Genomic DNA, 13,267 nt, shown 5'->3' with positions numbered 1-13,267 from the left:
TCTGGGCTTCCTGGCTGGATATGGGTAATCATTAACCTCCAAGTACTGTGATTACTTTGAGTACTGCAGTAACAGGAGTACTATTACATTTTACTCACTGCAGTAATCATTACTATAGTAGATTACAATCACTTGTTGTTGTAGTAACAGCAGAAGCAGAAGTTGTGATATTAGTAGCACTTGCACTAAAAGTAGAAGTAGCAGTGGTAGTGGGGAAAGTGGTAATGAGGGCAGTAGTCGTGGTAGTGGGGTCAGTTGTATCAATAAAAAGTATGGCAACAAATAAAGTATTGTTTTGGTATACGGACGCCACCGATGCTCTCCTCCTCCTAATCCTTTTCCTGCTCCCCCTCCTCCTTCTCTGCAGCATCATGGGGTTGTATGCCTCGGTGGTGTTGGTGATTGGGAAGTTTGTCAGAGAGTTCTTCAGTGGGATCAGTCACTCCATCATGTTCGAGGAGCTGCCCTGTGTGGACCGCATCCTCAAACTCTGCACCGACATCTTCCTGGTAAAGCTTTATTAATCTTAATAGGATGAATTTTATTATCTGATTAGTTTTACTTTTCTAATTGGCTATTTTTCTGTTTCAGGTGAGAGAGACAGGTGAGCTGGAGTTGGAGGAGGAGCTTTACGCCAAACTGATCTTCCTGTATCGATCACCAGAGACTCTGATCAAATGGACACGACGCTGACCTCATTGATCATTCCCATTCTTTTTATAAATATTGGTTATTAGGTCATCACAGACCTGGACATCGTCAGCCGACAGTGAGTTGAACATTTGGTTCCTCAAGCGTTCTTAAAGTGTTACACAGGGAACCTCAAGGGATTGCTTTGCAGACGTTCTCCAGACATTACTGTAAAGAACGAAGGAACTGTCAGTGATGGTAGTTAAAGAACCAGACTGGAACTTAAACAGGACTGTTTACAGAACGTTATTTAAAGATTTCAAGAAACTGGAATTTGAGAGAACATTACTGAAACATTTCTTGAACGTTAGTGTAATGTTACTGTAATTTTACTGGAACATCACCTGCTAGGTGACCAATGGGAGCAGCTGGGAGGCGGAGCTAAGGCTGAGAGCAAACTTCTAATGAAATCCAAACTGACCTCAGGACAGTGTCACACAGCGGACACTGTCATGGGCATATTATAATATTAAGTATTGATTAATGATTATCAGTAACTGCAGGGATATGTCAGATCCTGGAAAACCTGGAATTATTTAATGCAGCTTTCAAGTCATGGAAAAGTCCTGGAAGATGCCACATCTGAACAAAATGTCCTGGAAAACAACAAGGAACTGAAACTAGACAACAACTAAAACAAATTCATATTTTTCCAGGACCTTTTCAATGACTTCATGTAAGGGAACTCTGCTACACAGAGGAAGTGACAGCTATAAAAACTGATGTGTGAATCAGCAATCGAAGTCCCCGCACAGTCACACAGCTGCTTTCACTTATTTTTTACTTATTTTACTTTAATGTTTACAGGACAAACCTCAGTATTTATCTTAGTGCGTCGTGAGCATTATTTTAACTGTAATTAGCTCTGTCTTAGCTCGATATAAACTGTACATCAACTGTAGTTTAAAGTAGCTTTACTTTAGCTTTAGCTAAACTGGCAAAGCCAGTAAAGTAGCTTTTAGCCCTACATCAGCTCAACAACAGCTCTGGTATTTATGTTATATCTGCATTTCCACAGCAGGAACTTTTCCAGCGGACCAAGAACTTGTTGATAGGGGTGGGCATTTTGATACCTAAAATATCGATAAATATTCAAAAACACTGATACCAAAATATAGACTCTTTATACCAATACTAAGTCTTGTTTTGAGTATTGATAATAGCACCAAAAGGGTCATTATCAAAACAGCAGATCCATCTCATTCATTTGGCAGACGCTTTTATCCAAAGCAGAGCCCCAAACTACAATTTTTACCCACCTAATCAAATAAAAATTACCAGAAGAGTAAAAAAAATGCCTCATTCGAAGGAACGTGAACATGTACTAAAAGCAGCCAAACAATGATGCATTGCCATCATAAATCACAACTCACTGCCCTGCCCTACCTGATTGGCGACTGTGGCACAGTTGGGGGTCGTCAACTCATCGCAGAGTTGGTGGTTCAATCCCCAGCTCCTCCTGTGTTGTGGTGGCCTTGGGCAACCCTAACCTCACAGATAAAATGTAAATGATAGTACATTGACCAAAAGTATCAACATCACTGATTTAGCTCGACATCACTTCTATGTAAGGTCTACATTAGCTCCACATTGTCACTGTTAGCTCTATGTTATGTGAGTCATTCATTAGACCTGTGCTCAGGTGTAAGATGCCCCCCCTTAAAATCAGCCCATTGTGGACATGACCCCTGGCTGTTCAAATAGTCACAACATGACACTGGAATCATAAACACAGAGAATATTTCGTCCACATCGCCTCCTAATGACAGAAAACTGGAAGTAAATCTATCTCTGTTAGATTGTGTTGTTGTTTCAAGGCATTACAGTGAAGGTCTTTCTGTTTACGTCACTTTATCTGATTGATATTAACCGTAAGCTCAGTGTTTCCTTTGAATATTTGAAACAGACAGTGAATATATGAAAATAAAAGACTTTTGTTTACCGAACTGAGAGTCAACTGTTTGTTGGATCAACTTGAGACGGTCCCCAACACCTGTCTCCTGTTCACAATCACAGGTCAGTTCTGAGCAACAAAGTGAGAGGTAAACACCAAAAAAATATTGGATCCAACCCAAACTAAAACACCAGAGAAAACAGGACCGAACCAGGATTAATAAAAACAGACAATACTGGACAAAACTGTAATTAAAACACCAGAGAAAACTGGGACTGACCACTGAGTGATTAGACAAAGATTTGACAACAAAGCCGAACCTAATGTGCTTTATTGTGATTCACTGATGAAAATGTTTCAGTTCAAACCATTCAAACAAAGCAGATACAATCAGAGTGAAAACTGCATCTGACTGTTGAACATTCAGGGTTTAAAAGTCATTTTCTAATAATTTTTTGTGCTGTTTTAGATTAAGCAGATTCAGCTTTCAGTGGAAGACATCATGTAGCTACAGCTATCACTTCAGAAGACTTTAAAGTCAGTCAAAGTGCAGCAAAAACTTCTCACATTTCATCACTGTGAGCCACACAAGCTCAACAACAAACCAGTCAGTTCTTTTTTCGTTGGCTGCAAAGACATCTGTTTGCTGCCTGTGAAGAGACTGAACCTGCCTCAGATAATATTTGTATTTAGCATTAACAGTTACACTCTGATTCTGAAACATTTATACTGAACTGATTTAATGATGTTAAGCATTTCATGTACACAGTTTACTCCTAGTTTACAAATGATAAACTCATGGAAATAAATTCAGTGCTTTAACCCTTCAACACCCACTTTGTTTTGGCGGTTGTTCCATCTAAATCAAAACAATTTGACTGCGATTGTTAGACTTTTACAATGAATTTGAGCATAAAGTTTTGAAGGATTTCTACGTCTTTTTGTCAGATCGGTTTGAAGGCAGAGAAACTCCTGATATTTAAAGTCTCAGCTGTATAATCTGCTGTGTTGTACTTGGTTTATTTTTATCACAGGTTGTTCTTTTTGAAAATGACCACAGCAACTGAAAAGACAAAAATCTGACCTATTTATACAATTATCACATGCTGATATTCATGTAACCTTTCTAGCAGTCTGAAGGTTTTACATTGTGTGAGTGGAAGAATGGGTGTTTAAAAGTTAAAGGACCATTGGTTTTATCAGCACAGTAAGTCTTTTGTGCTTATACCTTACATCACTAACAACCATTTCCCAAGTCATGCAGGTGGAGCTGTAATTTTTAAATGTAGTTGTCTTACCTTCCAGTGTCCTGTTGGTTTCAATTCATTTTATGTGCTTTCAAAATCAACTCTCAGAGACTTCAAACTTACTCAACGAAGCTGATTCATCTCAACGAAAAACACGTCAGCACTGGTTTTCTGGAAAGTTACTCAATTTAAGAGTTTTGATTTAGTTAAAATTGAGGAATGATCTGTGAATCCGTCTGGTGGTGCAATCAGGTGCAAAACAGAGTCTTGGAAGAGTTATTTTGGAATATGCTCCATGTGAGGACGATATGAACTAAAACAGTAAAAGTGTTAAAACCGGAGTCTTAGGGCCCCTCCACAAGATAGCACCTGATAATGAGCTAATGATTCAGCAGTCACCTCAGTGATATTGTACTTCAGCAGTGCAAATATTTTAACACAATTCTAACTAATCAAACTGCCAAAATCAGTGGAGATGGATGAACCTGTGGCTTTTGGGGCCCTTCAGGGTCAAGAAAGCTATGACTAGCACTAACTGAAGGTGTAAGCAAAGTATTTGGCTTCAACATGCAGAACCACAGGTAAGACCCTTTACAGGTACAGATGACTAAATTGGAGAAGAAGAATGAGTTAAAACTTTTCCACCGTAATGTTGTCCAGATTTTTTTGTTTTTTTGTTTTAAAACACTGGGTCCCAAATGCTGTGTGCCCCCCCCCCTCCAATGATAACTTTCAACCCACGTTTTGCTCCTTGGACTTGAACTCCTTTCCTGCCATGGCTCCACTTGTCCTCCAGGTGGTCTCGTCGTTACTTGACGTGCAGATGGATGTAAGTTGTTGGACACATCGTGATTCAGTATAAAACATTCCAACGTCTCTGTGGTCAGCAGCAGACAAGCTGATTGATGCAAATTAAACTAAGTTAATCGGTTCATTAATGTTGTGCTGTCAATCATTCATCTGGAAGACTCTTTATTGCTACAACATTTTCAGGCGTTTGATGGGTTCCTTTAATCATCATGGTCCTGCAGCAGAGACGCCTTCATCATCATCATCATCATCTTGATCATCATCACCATCTTCATCTTCTTCATCATCATCGGAGGAGTTTAAATAAAGAAGCTGTTTACTCTCAGTAACTGTTTTGATTTTAGATCCAGAATCAACAGGAACATCCTTCATGTTTACAGAGAATCTTTGTGATATAACACTGCTGTCATTAAAAAGTCACATGACTTCAGAGTTGTGCTGTCATTCACTGAGTCAGCCCCTGATTGGTTGTCACATCTTCTCAGCCCTCCTCCTCCTCCTTCCTCAGACCAGAATCCACCTGTGAGATCATCCTCAGCTTCTCCCTATTAGAGTACATCCTCTGTGATGTCACTTCCTCTGACCTTAGACCCCCCCCTGTATGAAGTCACATGATGTAATGATGTAATCTCAGTCGACTCAAATAATTCGTCCTCTCCGTGCATCAGTTTGCTGTAACCTATTATGACGCTGCCAGTTGGCAGGCTCCGCCTCCTGTAGGGGGGGGCCGGTGTGGACGAGGAGGAGGAGAGGAGGTGAGAAAGGGAGGAGAAAGACAGGTGGGAGGGGATGAGAGAGGAGGAGGAGAGGAGGAGCAGAGCCCGGGAGCCTCCTGGCACCTCCCTATGGAGGCTGGAGGAGCTGCAGGAAGCTGCCGACGGCACCTCCTGGAAAGCTCTAGGTGCGGACGAAGTGGAGGAGCACAGAGAAGGTGGTGGACATGCATCCTCCGGTCTGTTGCCGCTCCCCTCCCTCCCGTGCGCCTCCTCTCCTCCTCCACCCTCCCGCCAGTGCCAGCCCGTCCTGGCCCGAGCCGAGTGCCTCCTGCGGGGGGTGGGCGGGCGTGGGCGGCGCAGGGGTAGGGTGAAGGAGCTGAGCTCCTCCTTCTGCAGGGAGTTCCAGCCGGTGGGGACGGGAGGTGGGCTGAAGCTCCGGGGGAGGGAGAGTCTGTCGGAGGAAGAGGGGGGAGGAGAAACATCTGGGTTCTCCTGGTAGATACTGAAGACTGTGTCTCCTCTTCCATTACCGCCCCCACCTCCTCCTCTGTCGGTGCCATGCAACTGTTGCCTTGACAACACCCCATCTACCCCATCTCCTCCCTCTCCTCCCCCTCCTTCCCTTCTGGTCAACAGGGAGGCAGGGTAAGCCCTGGGTTTGGACTCCAGGCTCTTTGATTGGACATAGTTAACAAGGCCATTGAGGGGATTGGCCGAGGAGTGGCGGTCAGAGCAGGATGAGGAGGTGTTGGGTCTGCGGAGGCTGTGGAGGTCGATGACGGTTGAGTAAATATCCCTCAGGTTGATGACCTTCGTCTTCTTGTCCCGGTTCTCGTGCAGGACAGCGTTCGCACAGATGAAGAGGAAAATACCAATGCCCATGATGAGAGGACCGAAGACCTTCAGCCTATCAGAGTACAGATACCTGCAGAGACATTTGATACAGCCTATCAGAGAATAGATGCTCTGTACAGTCAGTTTATCAGCACACTCAAAAACAACAAAAAGTAACTACTGCCAGAAAGACCTAAAAAAGGACCAGAAGAACTTCCTGTAGGACAACTAAATCCTCTTAAAGAACCGCTACACCCTCCAAAATGAATGCTACAACCTCTTAAAGAACCATTAGAACCTCAACACAACAACTAGAAGGTCATCAGAGCCACTAGAAACTCCTGCAGACCATTTACATTACTACAAGAACTTAAAGGACTGCTAGAACCTACGATAGATCCAATACAAGTTCTTAAAGGACGACTAAAACCATCTGAAGTACCACTACAACCACCTGAAGTAACACTAAAACCACCTAAAGGACCACTAAAACTCCTTATAAATCAGCAGAGCCAGGTTCACTACAGCTTCTTTAAGGGCCACTACTGCCCCCTTAAGGATAGCTCATATAAAACTACTAGAACTTCTAAAAAACACTAGCGCTACCAAAATTACCAGTAGAACCTCAATATGTACTAGTAGAACCTTTCCAGTGACCACTACAACTTCCTAAAGGATACCTAGAATGACTTAAATTAGTACAACAACCCAAAGGAACCCACACTAGAACCCCCTAAAGTACCACTACAACCTCCTAAAGGACCACTACAATCTCCAAAAGACCACCGCCCTGACTACAAGAACCACCTAAAGGACCACTCTTGGATCAAATTTGTTAATTGTGATATTGGGCTATATAAATACGATTTGACTTGACTTGACACTATGACTGAAAAATCTACTAAGGGGACCACTATATCCCTCTAAGGGGCTAGTAGAACCTCACAATGACCACGATAATTTCCTACAGGACACTTCAAACCACTTCAGTTACAAGAAAAACCCACAGGACCAATAGAGCCACCTAAAGGACCCATAGAACAACCTAAAGGACCTCTAGAACCTCCTCAATGACCACTACAACCTCCTACAGGACACTTAAAACCCCTCAGTTACATCAAGAACCTAAAGAACCACTAGAACCTCCTGAAGGAACCACGTTTAATTTACTGTCACTCTTAAATAAGATTGTAGCAACTGCAGAATGACAGGAGAGTTTGTTTACCTGTCCAGAAAATCCTCCAGAAAGCCTCGTGGAAGTTGTTGGGTCGACCCATTGACAGTTTCTGTTCGATTAACACTATCATCGCGTCCTTCATCTCCTCCATCATCTCCTTCGTCTCCTCCTCCTCTGTCGTCCCTTTCATCTCCTTGGAGTTCCTTCCCCCTCTCTCCTCCCTGGAAATAGTCCAATAGACTGTTGTGGAAGACTTTCTACAAAAGAATCTGAACATGATTAAACACACCAAGACACTGATAGGGTTAAGGGGCAATATATTGTAAGTTACAATATAGGAGACAACCAAACCTTATCACAAGAAGTCAAAGGAGAGTCTCAATAGAAAAAGTCTTATAATCATCTTTTATATGGTTTCTTAAGACAAAGAACTTAGTCCCAATTGGTTAACTTTACTTCTACCCAAACAATATTATGTTCACGTGCTGTCCATGCACCAGCCATAAACCAAAATTGAGATAAGCATAGCTTGGCTTATCTATGGTAAAGCTGCAGGCTGCTCCATATGTACCCCCACCCCCCCTAACTCAAAAACCTCTGTCAAAGGCCCCTGGAAAAGACCTTGAAACTTCTATAGGAGCATCACCAAAAGTGAATAAAGGATACACCAGCCTTTCTTTCACAAGACGTTCAACAAATCTGGTTCAAAAGTGCAGCATCAGATTTAAGATTTTAAGTTGTTAATTTCCTGTGGTGTAAAAGGTGATAAAAGATGGACTGGGTATGACAGTTCTGAGTCCCCTGTACAGACTCTGGGTCCTGTTCTGTAAGGTACTTGTATCTGGATCTCACCTGAGCATCAGCAGGTTCAGGTGTGGAGCTGATGGATGACACTGAGGCCATTGCAGCGCCCTCATGTGGCTGAGCGCTGAAGAACAGTCCGTCTCGGGGCCAGTAGCCCAGAGCTGCCATGACCACGCCAACCAGCAGAACAAGGACACCGAGTGCCGCCATGAGACCCGAGACTGAGCACAGCTTCAACTTCCCCTTGACCACCACTACCTCACTCCTCCTGAGGGGGCGCCGGAAGTGACATCATTACCTACTGACATGTTATATCATTACATCGGGTGTGTGTATTTGTACGTCTATCTTTGTGAGGACCAAAGTGAATTTCAGATCCTAAAATTGAAGAAATTTTTGCAAAGTGAGGACATTTTTACAGAGTGATGTTTGGAATGGTCAGCAGTCAGTAGAAGTGTGTGTATTTAACTTAATTATACTGTTTGAATATATTGCTGTCCAGACATGTTCTGTGTTTATTTTAAAATTAACAAGAAAATGGGAAAGGAATTAGGGTTAGGATAGGGTCAGGAAATGTATTATGTCAATGAAAGTCCTCACAATTATAGAAAGACCTATTTGTATGTGTGTGTTACCTCTTTTTCTTGTTCTTCCTCTTGTTTGTGTGTGGTTTGTGTGGTTTGGACCTCAACGAGTCCTGTCGCCGGGCGTTGATCCGCAGGAGCCCTCCGGTCGCGATCATCACCACCAACCAATCAGATGGTGGCTCAGCAGGCTAAGCCCCGCCCAATGCCACCTCACCTGGACTCAGTCTGTAAGAGGGACAGACAGGTTTTTAGTCTATACAGCAGTTTTTCTCAAACTGTGGATCTGAACCCAAACTGCATCGTGGGTACTGTATGTCCTTACCAGTGGTGGAAAGTAACTTTCTATTACTCGTACATGTTGGATTGAAGGTTGAGATTCTTGACCTTCTGATGTGCTGATGAAGACTTTGTGATACAGTAGAAAGCTCTTGAACAAGACAGTAAGTGGACCTTAGATTGAGATTGTTGTGTCTGGAATAAACTTTCCATCTCAACTTTCAGGTCAACATGGACGAAAAGATCTTAGAAAGCTCAGAAAAACTGAGTGTGAATATCAGCAAAACTACTGCTGATGAAGACTCTATGATACATTCAAAAGCCCCGAAATAGGCGAGTAAGTGGGGGGTGGATACAGTTTGGTTGATCTTAAGTCAGATTTGGAGCCACATGAACAATCATTCAAACACAACAAACTGTGACATCAAGTCCTGCAAAATCTGACACATTTTTCATAAAAATATAATAAAAATAAATCAATAAAAAATTAAACATTTTTTCATGAATTTAGTTTCACTTTACTGTTAACAAACTGCTGTGACTGAACTGATCTGCATCAATGTTTCTTCCTATAAAGTAACAAAAATACAAAAACTCCTGTTGGATGTTTGATTTTGAGGTTTCACGCACAGTTCAGCTCTTTCCATATTAAGACAGTCTCACTGCCCGAAATCTAATGCATTAAAATTTGCCTAAATTTCGACTCCAACAGAAAATTTCAGCGTCGTTGTATTTTCTCAGAACAGTGTGGATGTCTCCCCACTCAGGGTTTAAACAGCAGGTTTCCGATCTAAGTTCTCTATTGGGAGAAATAGCAGTGTAAGAAAGATGAAACTGTGCACACACCAGGCGAAATGGGACAGGGAAGAAAAACTGAAATGTTTTAATTATTAGAAACTGTTGCTGTTCCTGCTTGATGAAACTGTTAAGTTGTTTATTTCTGGCAGTGGATCAGTTGATGAGGTCTGAATCTTCGCTGAATGAATAATGAAACTGTCTCAGTTCAGGTCAAACGGGAAGGAAAGTATGTGTGTGCTGACTAAACTAAAACTACCACAATGCACTGCTCACCCTCCAACCGTGGTTATTTAAGCGACCTCTGTCTTGGCTCAGTGTTTCCAGTCAGAACTGCAGGAACTACATCTCCCACCCTGCTCTGCAGCTCCTCCCCAGGAGAGGCTGACTGGAATTTACTGATTCTACTTTGATTCTATTATGTCTGTCCAGACTCATATCTCTGCTTCTTCAAACCCACACCCATCAATTCTAATCAACATTGACCACTACATGCACATACTGACAGATACTGATCAATGCTGACCGACACTGGCAAACAGATAATGATCAAAACTGATCAGTACAGACAAATACTGATTAGGATTGACACATATTGACGTACAGACACTGATCAATACTGGCACATCTTGATTTATACTAACAGATACTGATCAGTGCCAATCAATACTGTTACATACCGATCAATGCTCTGCAATCTGCAATGATCCCTTCTCTGTCCAATACTCATCAATACAGTTTGTTACTGATCAGTTCTGTTCAATACTGCTGCTGGGAAAAGCCAATCCTTCCAATCAATCACCAAATGCAGAATACTGAGCAATTCTCAGTCAATACTTATCAATACTGGGACATATCGATCCTTACATGCAATACATTCGGTGCAAGGATCACCTGATCTATACTAATCAAACTGCTCAGACTCAATCAATCACTGCTGCTCCATACCAATCAATACACTTAAATACTAATCACTGCCTTTAAAAGCCAATCCATCCTGTTCAGTATTGATCACCATCAGTACTGCCAGCATATATGTATATTGTTAAGGGCTAATCAACCACCCCTGCAGAGTACTGACAAACACTCAATCAATACTGATCAATAGTGAAAACACACATACATAGAAAGCACAACGAAGACATGACAGATTAGAAAAGTAGTATCTTAGTGAATAGCATTGATCAGTGTTGGTCAGTATTCTGCAGTTTTGGTTGATTTGCCCTGAACAGTATTGATGATCAGTACTTAGCTGGATACCAGACTGTACGGATTAGTGTTAGTAAGACGAGTGATCACGGTACTGATTGGATTTCAGAGTATCTGTCAGTATTAATCATTATCCGTCAGTATTGATCAGTATCTGTCGATATCGATCAGCTGAACATTCTGTTCAGAGCAAATCGACCGCTACTGCAGAATATGGACCAATACCGATCAATAACAACAAACACCTACAGAGAGAACAACACAACACACAATGGAACAGAAGAGAACACCACAACATATTAGAGCACATTAAAAGACAGTAAATTATAATAGAAGGTATTGTCTGTTCTCACAGTTGGAGCTCCTGTCGGTTCATGTTTCTCCTCTTTTCTCCTCATCTTCATCCTCCTCCCCCTCCTCCTCCTCCTGCTGCTGCTGCTCCAATGTTTAAATCTCTCCTCCTCTCATCCCTTCCTCTCTTTGTGGTCTCCCCCCTTCTCCTCTCTCCCCCCGCTCTCTCTGTCTGTTGAAACCTCTCTCGCCTCCTCTGTGTTTCTGCAGTGATGTAGAGTAAATGATTCGCCTCCTTCAACAAAGAGAGAGAGAGAGAGAGAGACAGGTTCCTCCCACTGACTCTGCTGAGAACACCCCACACTACCTGTCTGTCTGTCTAGATCTCACTGTCTCATTAACCTGTCTCCGCCGTAACTGTCTCTCTCTCTGTCTACACCTGCCTGTTTCTATCTGAAACCTTTCTCCCTGATCTGTCTGTCTCTCCTTCTAAACCTGTCTCTCAGTCACGTCTGTCTCTGCCTCTTAAACCTGTCTGTCCAGCTGTCTATCTACCTGTCTGTCTGACAGTTTTATTGATCCAGTTCAGACTCTCAGATCTGCTTTAGACCTCCTCTTTCCTCTGATCTCGAATCTGCTCTGGATTCCCCTCTCTGCGTCTCTGATCCTGGACCAGCAGTGGGTGATGCTGATTCTGGGATCTTGCAGTTGCTAGGAGACTAAGCTGCTCTGCAGCATCTAAATAATTAGTTTCTGTACAAACTGAGGAAGTTTGTCCCTGCTGAGACCCCGTATGTCCAACATCAGGGACTCCTCATCATCCAAAATGCTTCCTCCTCCTCACTCATACTTACCTGCTGTGAATCATGGGTAAATTATAGGGAGACTGCACTGTAAAAAAAAAGACATCTTATCAAGTCATTTATGGTTCAAAATATCCTGTTTCAATCATCAGAACAAAAGAAACTGTCAGAAAATATCTGAAACTTTGATAAAAACTGAAGAAGCCTGTGGACATAAGAAGTGAAGGAGAGAAGTCAACTACAACTCCCAGGATGCATTACAATACCAAGCAACCAATTACAGAGCTTCAAATAGTCCGTGCAGCTTTTTTCGTCTGAGGTTGTATTCTGTAAGTCCTGTATAAACACCAGTTGTCAGGCTGTGCACAACAATAAAACATCCGTACAAATGGAGCTAAATGGAGATTTTAACTGAATTTACAGAAATTAAAGTAAAACCTGAGTGAAGTCTGGTTTCCCTCCACTGCTGCTGTGTGAATATGAGCTGATCAACAGCTGGTGGAGCCGATTCTCCAGTCGACGCCGTCAAACCACCACAGAAGAAGAGGACGCGGCGAGACGAGGTCACTAAGAAGATGCAGTCAGAGCTCAGACGATGGAGAACCGTGCGGAGAACGTGATGGAACCTGACGTTTCTGTTGGTTTCATGTGTCGATGTGAAGAAGGTTCCAGCCTCCTCACGGCTCCACACAGACACAGATCTGATGGTTTCCTCTCTTCACGCTTCACGTACGTCAACATCCACAGTTTTTTATTATGTTTGATCAAAAAAATTATTTAATAAAAATAAAAAACAAAATTAAAAAACAACTTACCGACCAGAAGCTGCTCGGAGATGCCCTGTGATGTCTGAAAACAGATGTGAGGACAGGTGAGAGGAGTCCAAAACTTGAGTTTAGTTTAAAAAAAATCATCTAACAAATTTAAGTTCAGTTTTTTTATATCTCTATTATTTATAAATTGAGATTAAAATGGTCGACATCACAAAGATCAATACCAAAATGTTTTTGCATATAGAATACACTAAGAGTGAAACAATAGACGACACCTGTGGGACGTTAAAGTAACTTACCTGTTTAATGAGAACTAATGAACAAATAAATGATCAGCACTCAGATCAGAAACTTTATTGAT

General features: G+C 42.2%; 2 protein-coding genes across 2 annotated transcripts; one reads left to right on the top strand and one right to left on the bottom strand.

The window, feature by feature from the left end:
• On the top strand, nucleotides 1-2,618 carry LOC120789841 (piezo-type mechanosensitive ion channel component 1-like). Its single transcript, XM_040126907.1, has 3 exons — nucleotides 1-24; nucleotides 368-509; nucleotides 592-2,618. Exons 2-3 carry the CDS (start codon nucleotides 372-374, stop codon nucleotides 691-693), a joined length of 240 nt encoding a protein of 79 aa, XP_039982841.1. The 5' UTR covers nucleotides 1-24; nucleotides 368-371; the 3' UTR covers nucleotides 694-2,618.
• A 1,955-nt stretch (nucleotides 2,619-4,573) lies between these two features.
• On the bottom strand, nucleotides 4,574-8,914 carry tmem200ca (transmembrane protein 200C, genome duplicate a). The gene is made up of 5 exons (XM_040127580.1): nucleotides 8,808-8,914; nucleotides 8,221-8,440; nucleotides 7,417-7,625; nucleotides 5,481-6,282; nucleotides 4,574-5,393 (listed from the first exon to the last, which is right to left on the bottom strand). The coding sequence occupies exons 1-5, from the start codon at nucleotides 8,912-8,914 to the stop codon at nucleotides 5,190-5,192; spliced, it is 1,542 nt and encodes a 513-aa protein (XP_039983514.1). The 3' UTR covers nucleotides 4,574-5,189.
• Nucleotides 8,915-13,267: the final 4,353 nt, after the last annotated feature.

Source organism: Xiphias gladius, chromosome 5, assembly GCF_016859285.1.
Source record: "Xiphias gladius isolate SHS-SW01 ecotype Sanya breed wild chromosome 5, ASM1685928v1, whole genome shotgun sequence".
In the NCBI taxonomy this organism is placed as follows: domain Eukaryota; kingdom Metazoa; phylum Chordata; class Actinopteri; order Istiophoriformes; family Xiphiidae; genus Xiphias; species Xiphias gladius.
Note: the sequence above shows the minus strand (reverse complement) of the source record. Positions and strands in the feature narration are given on the sequence as shown.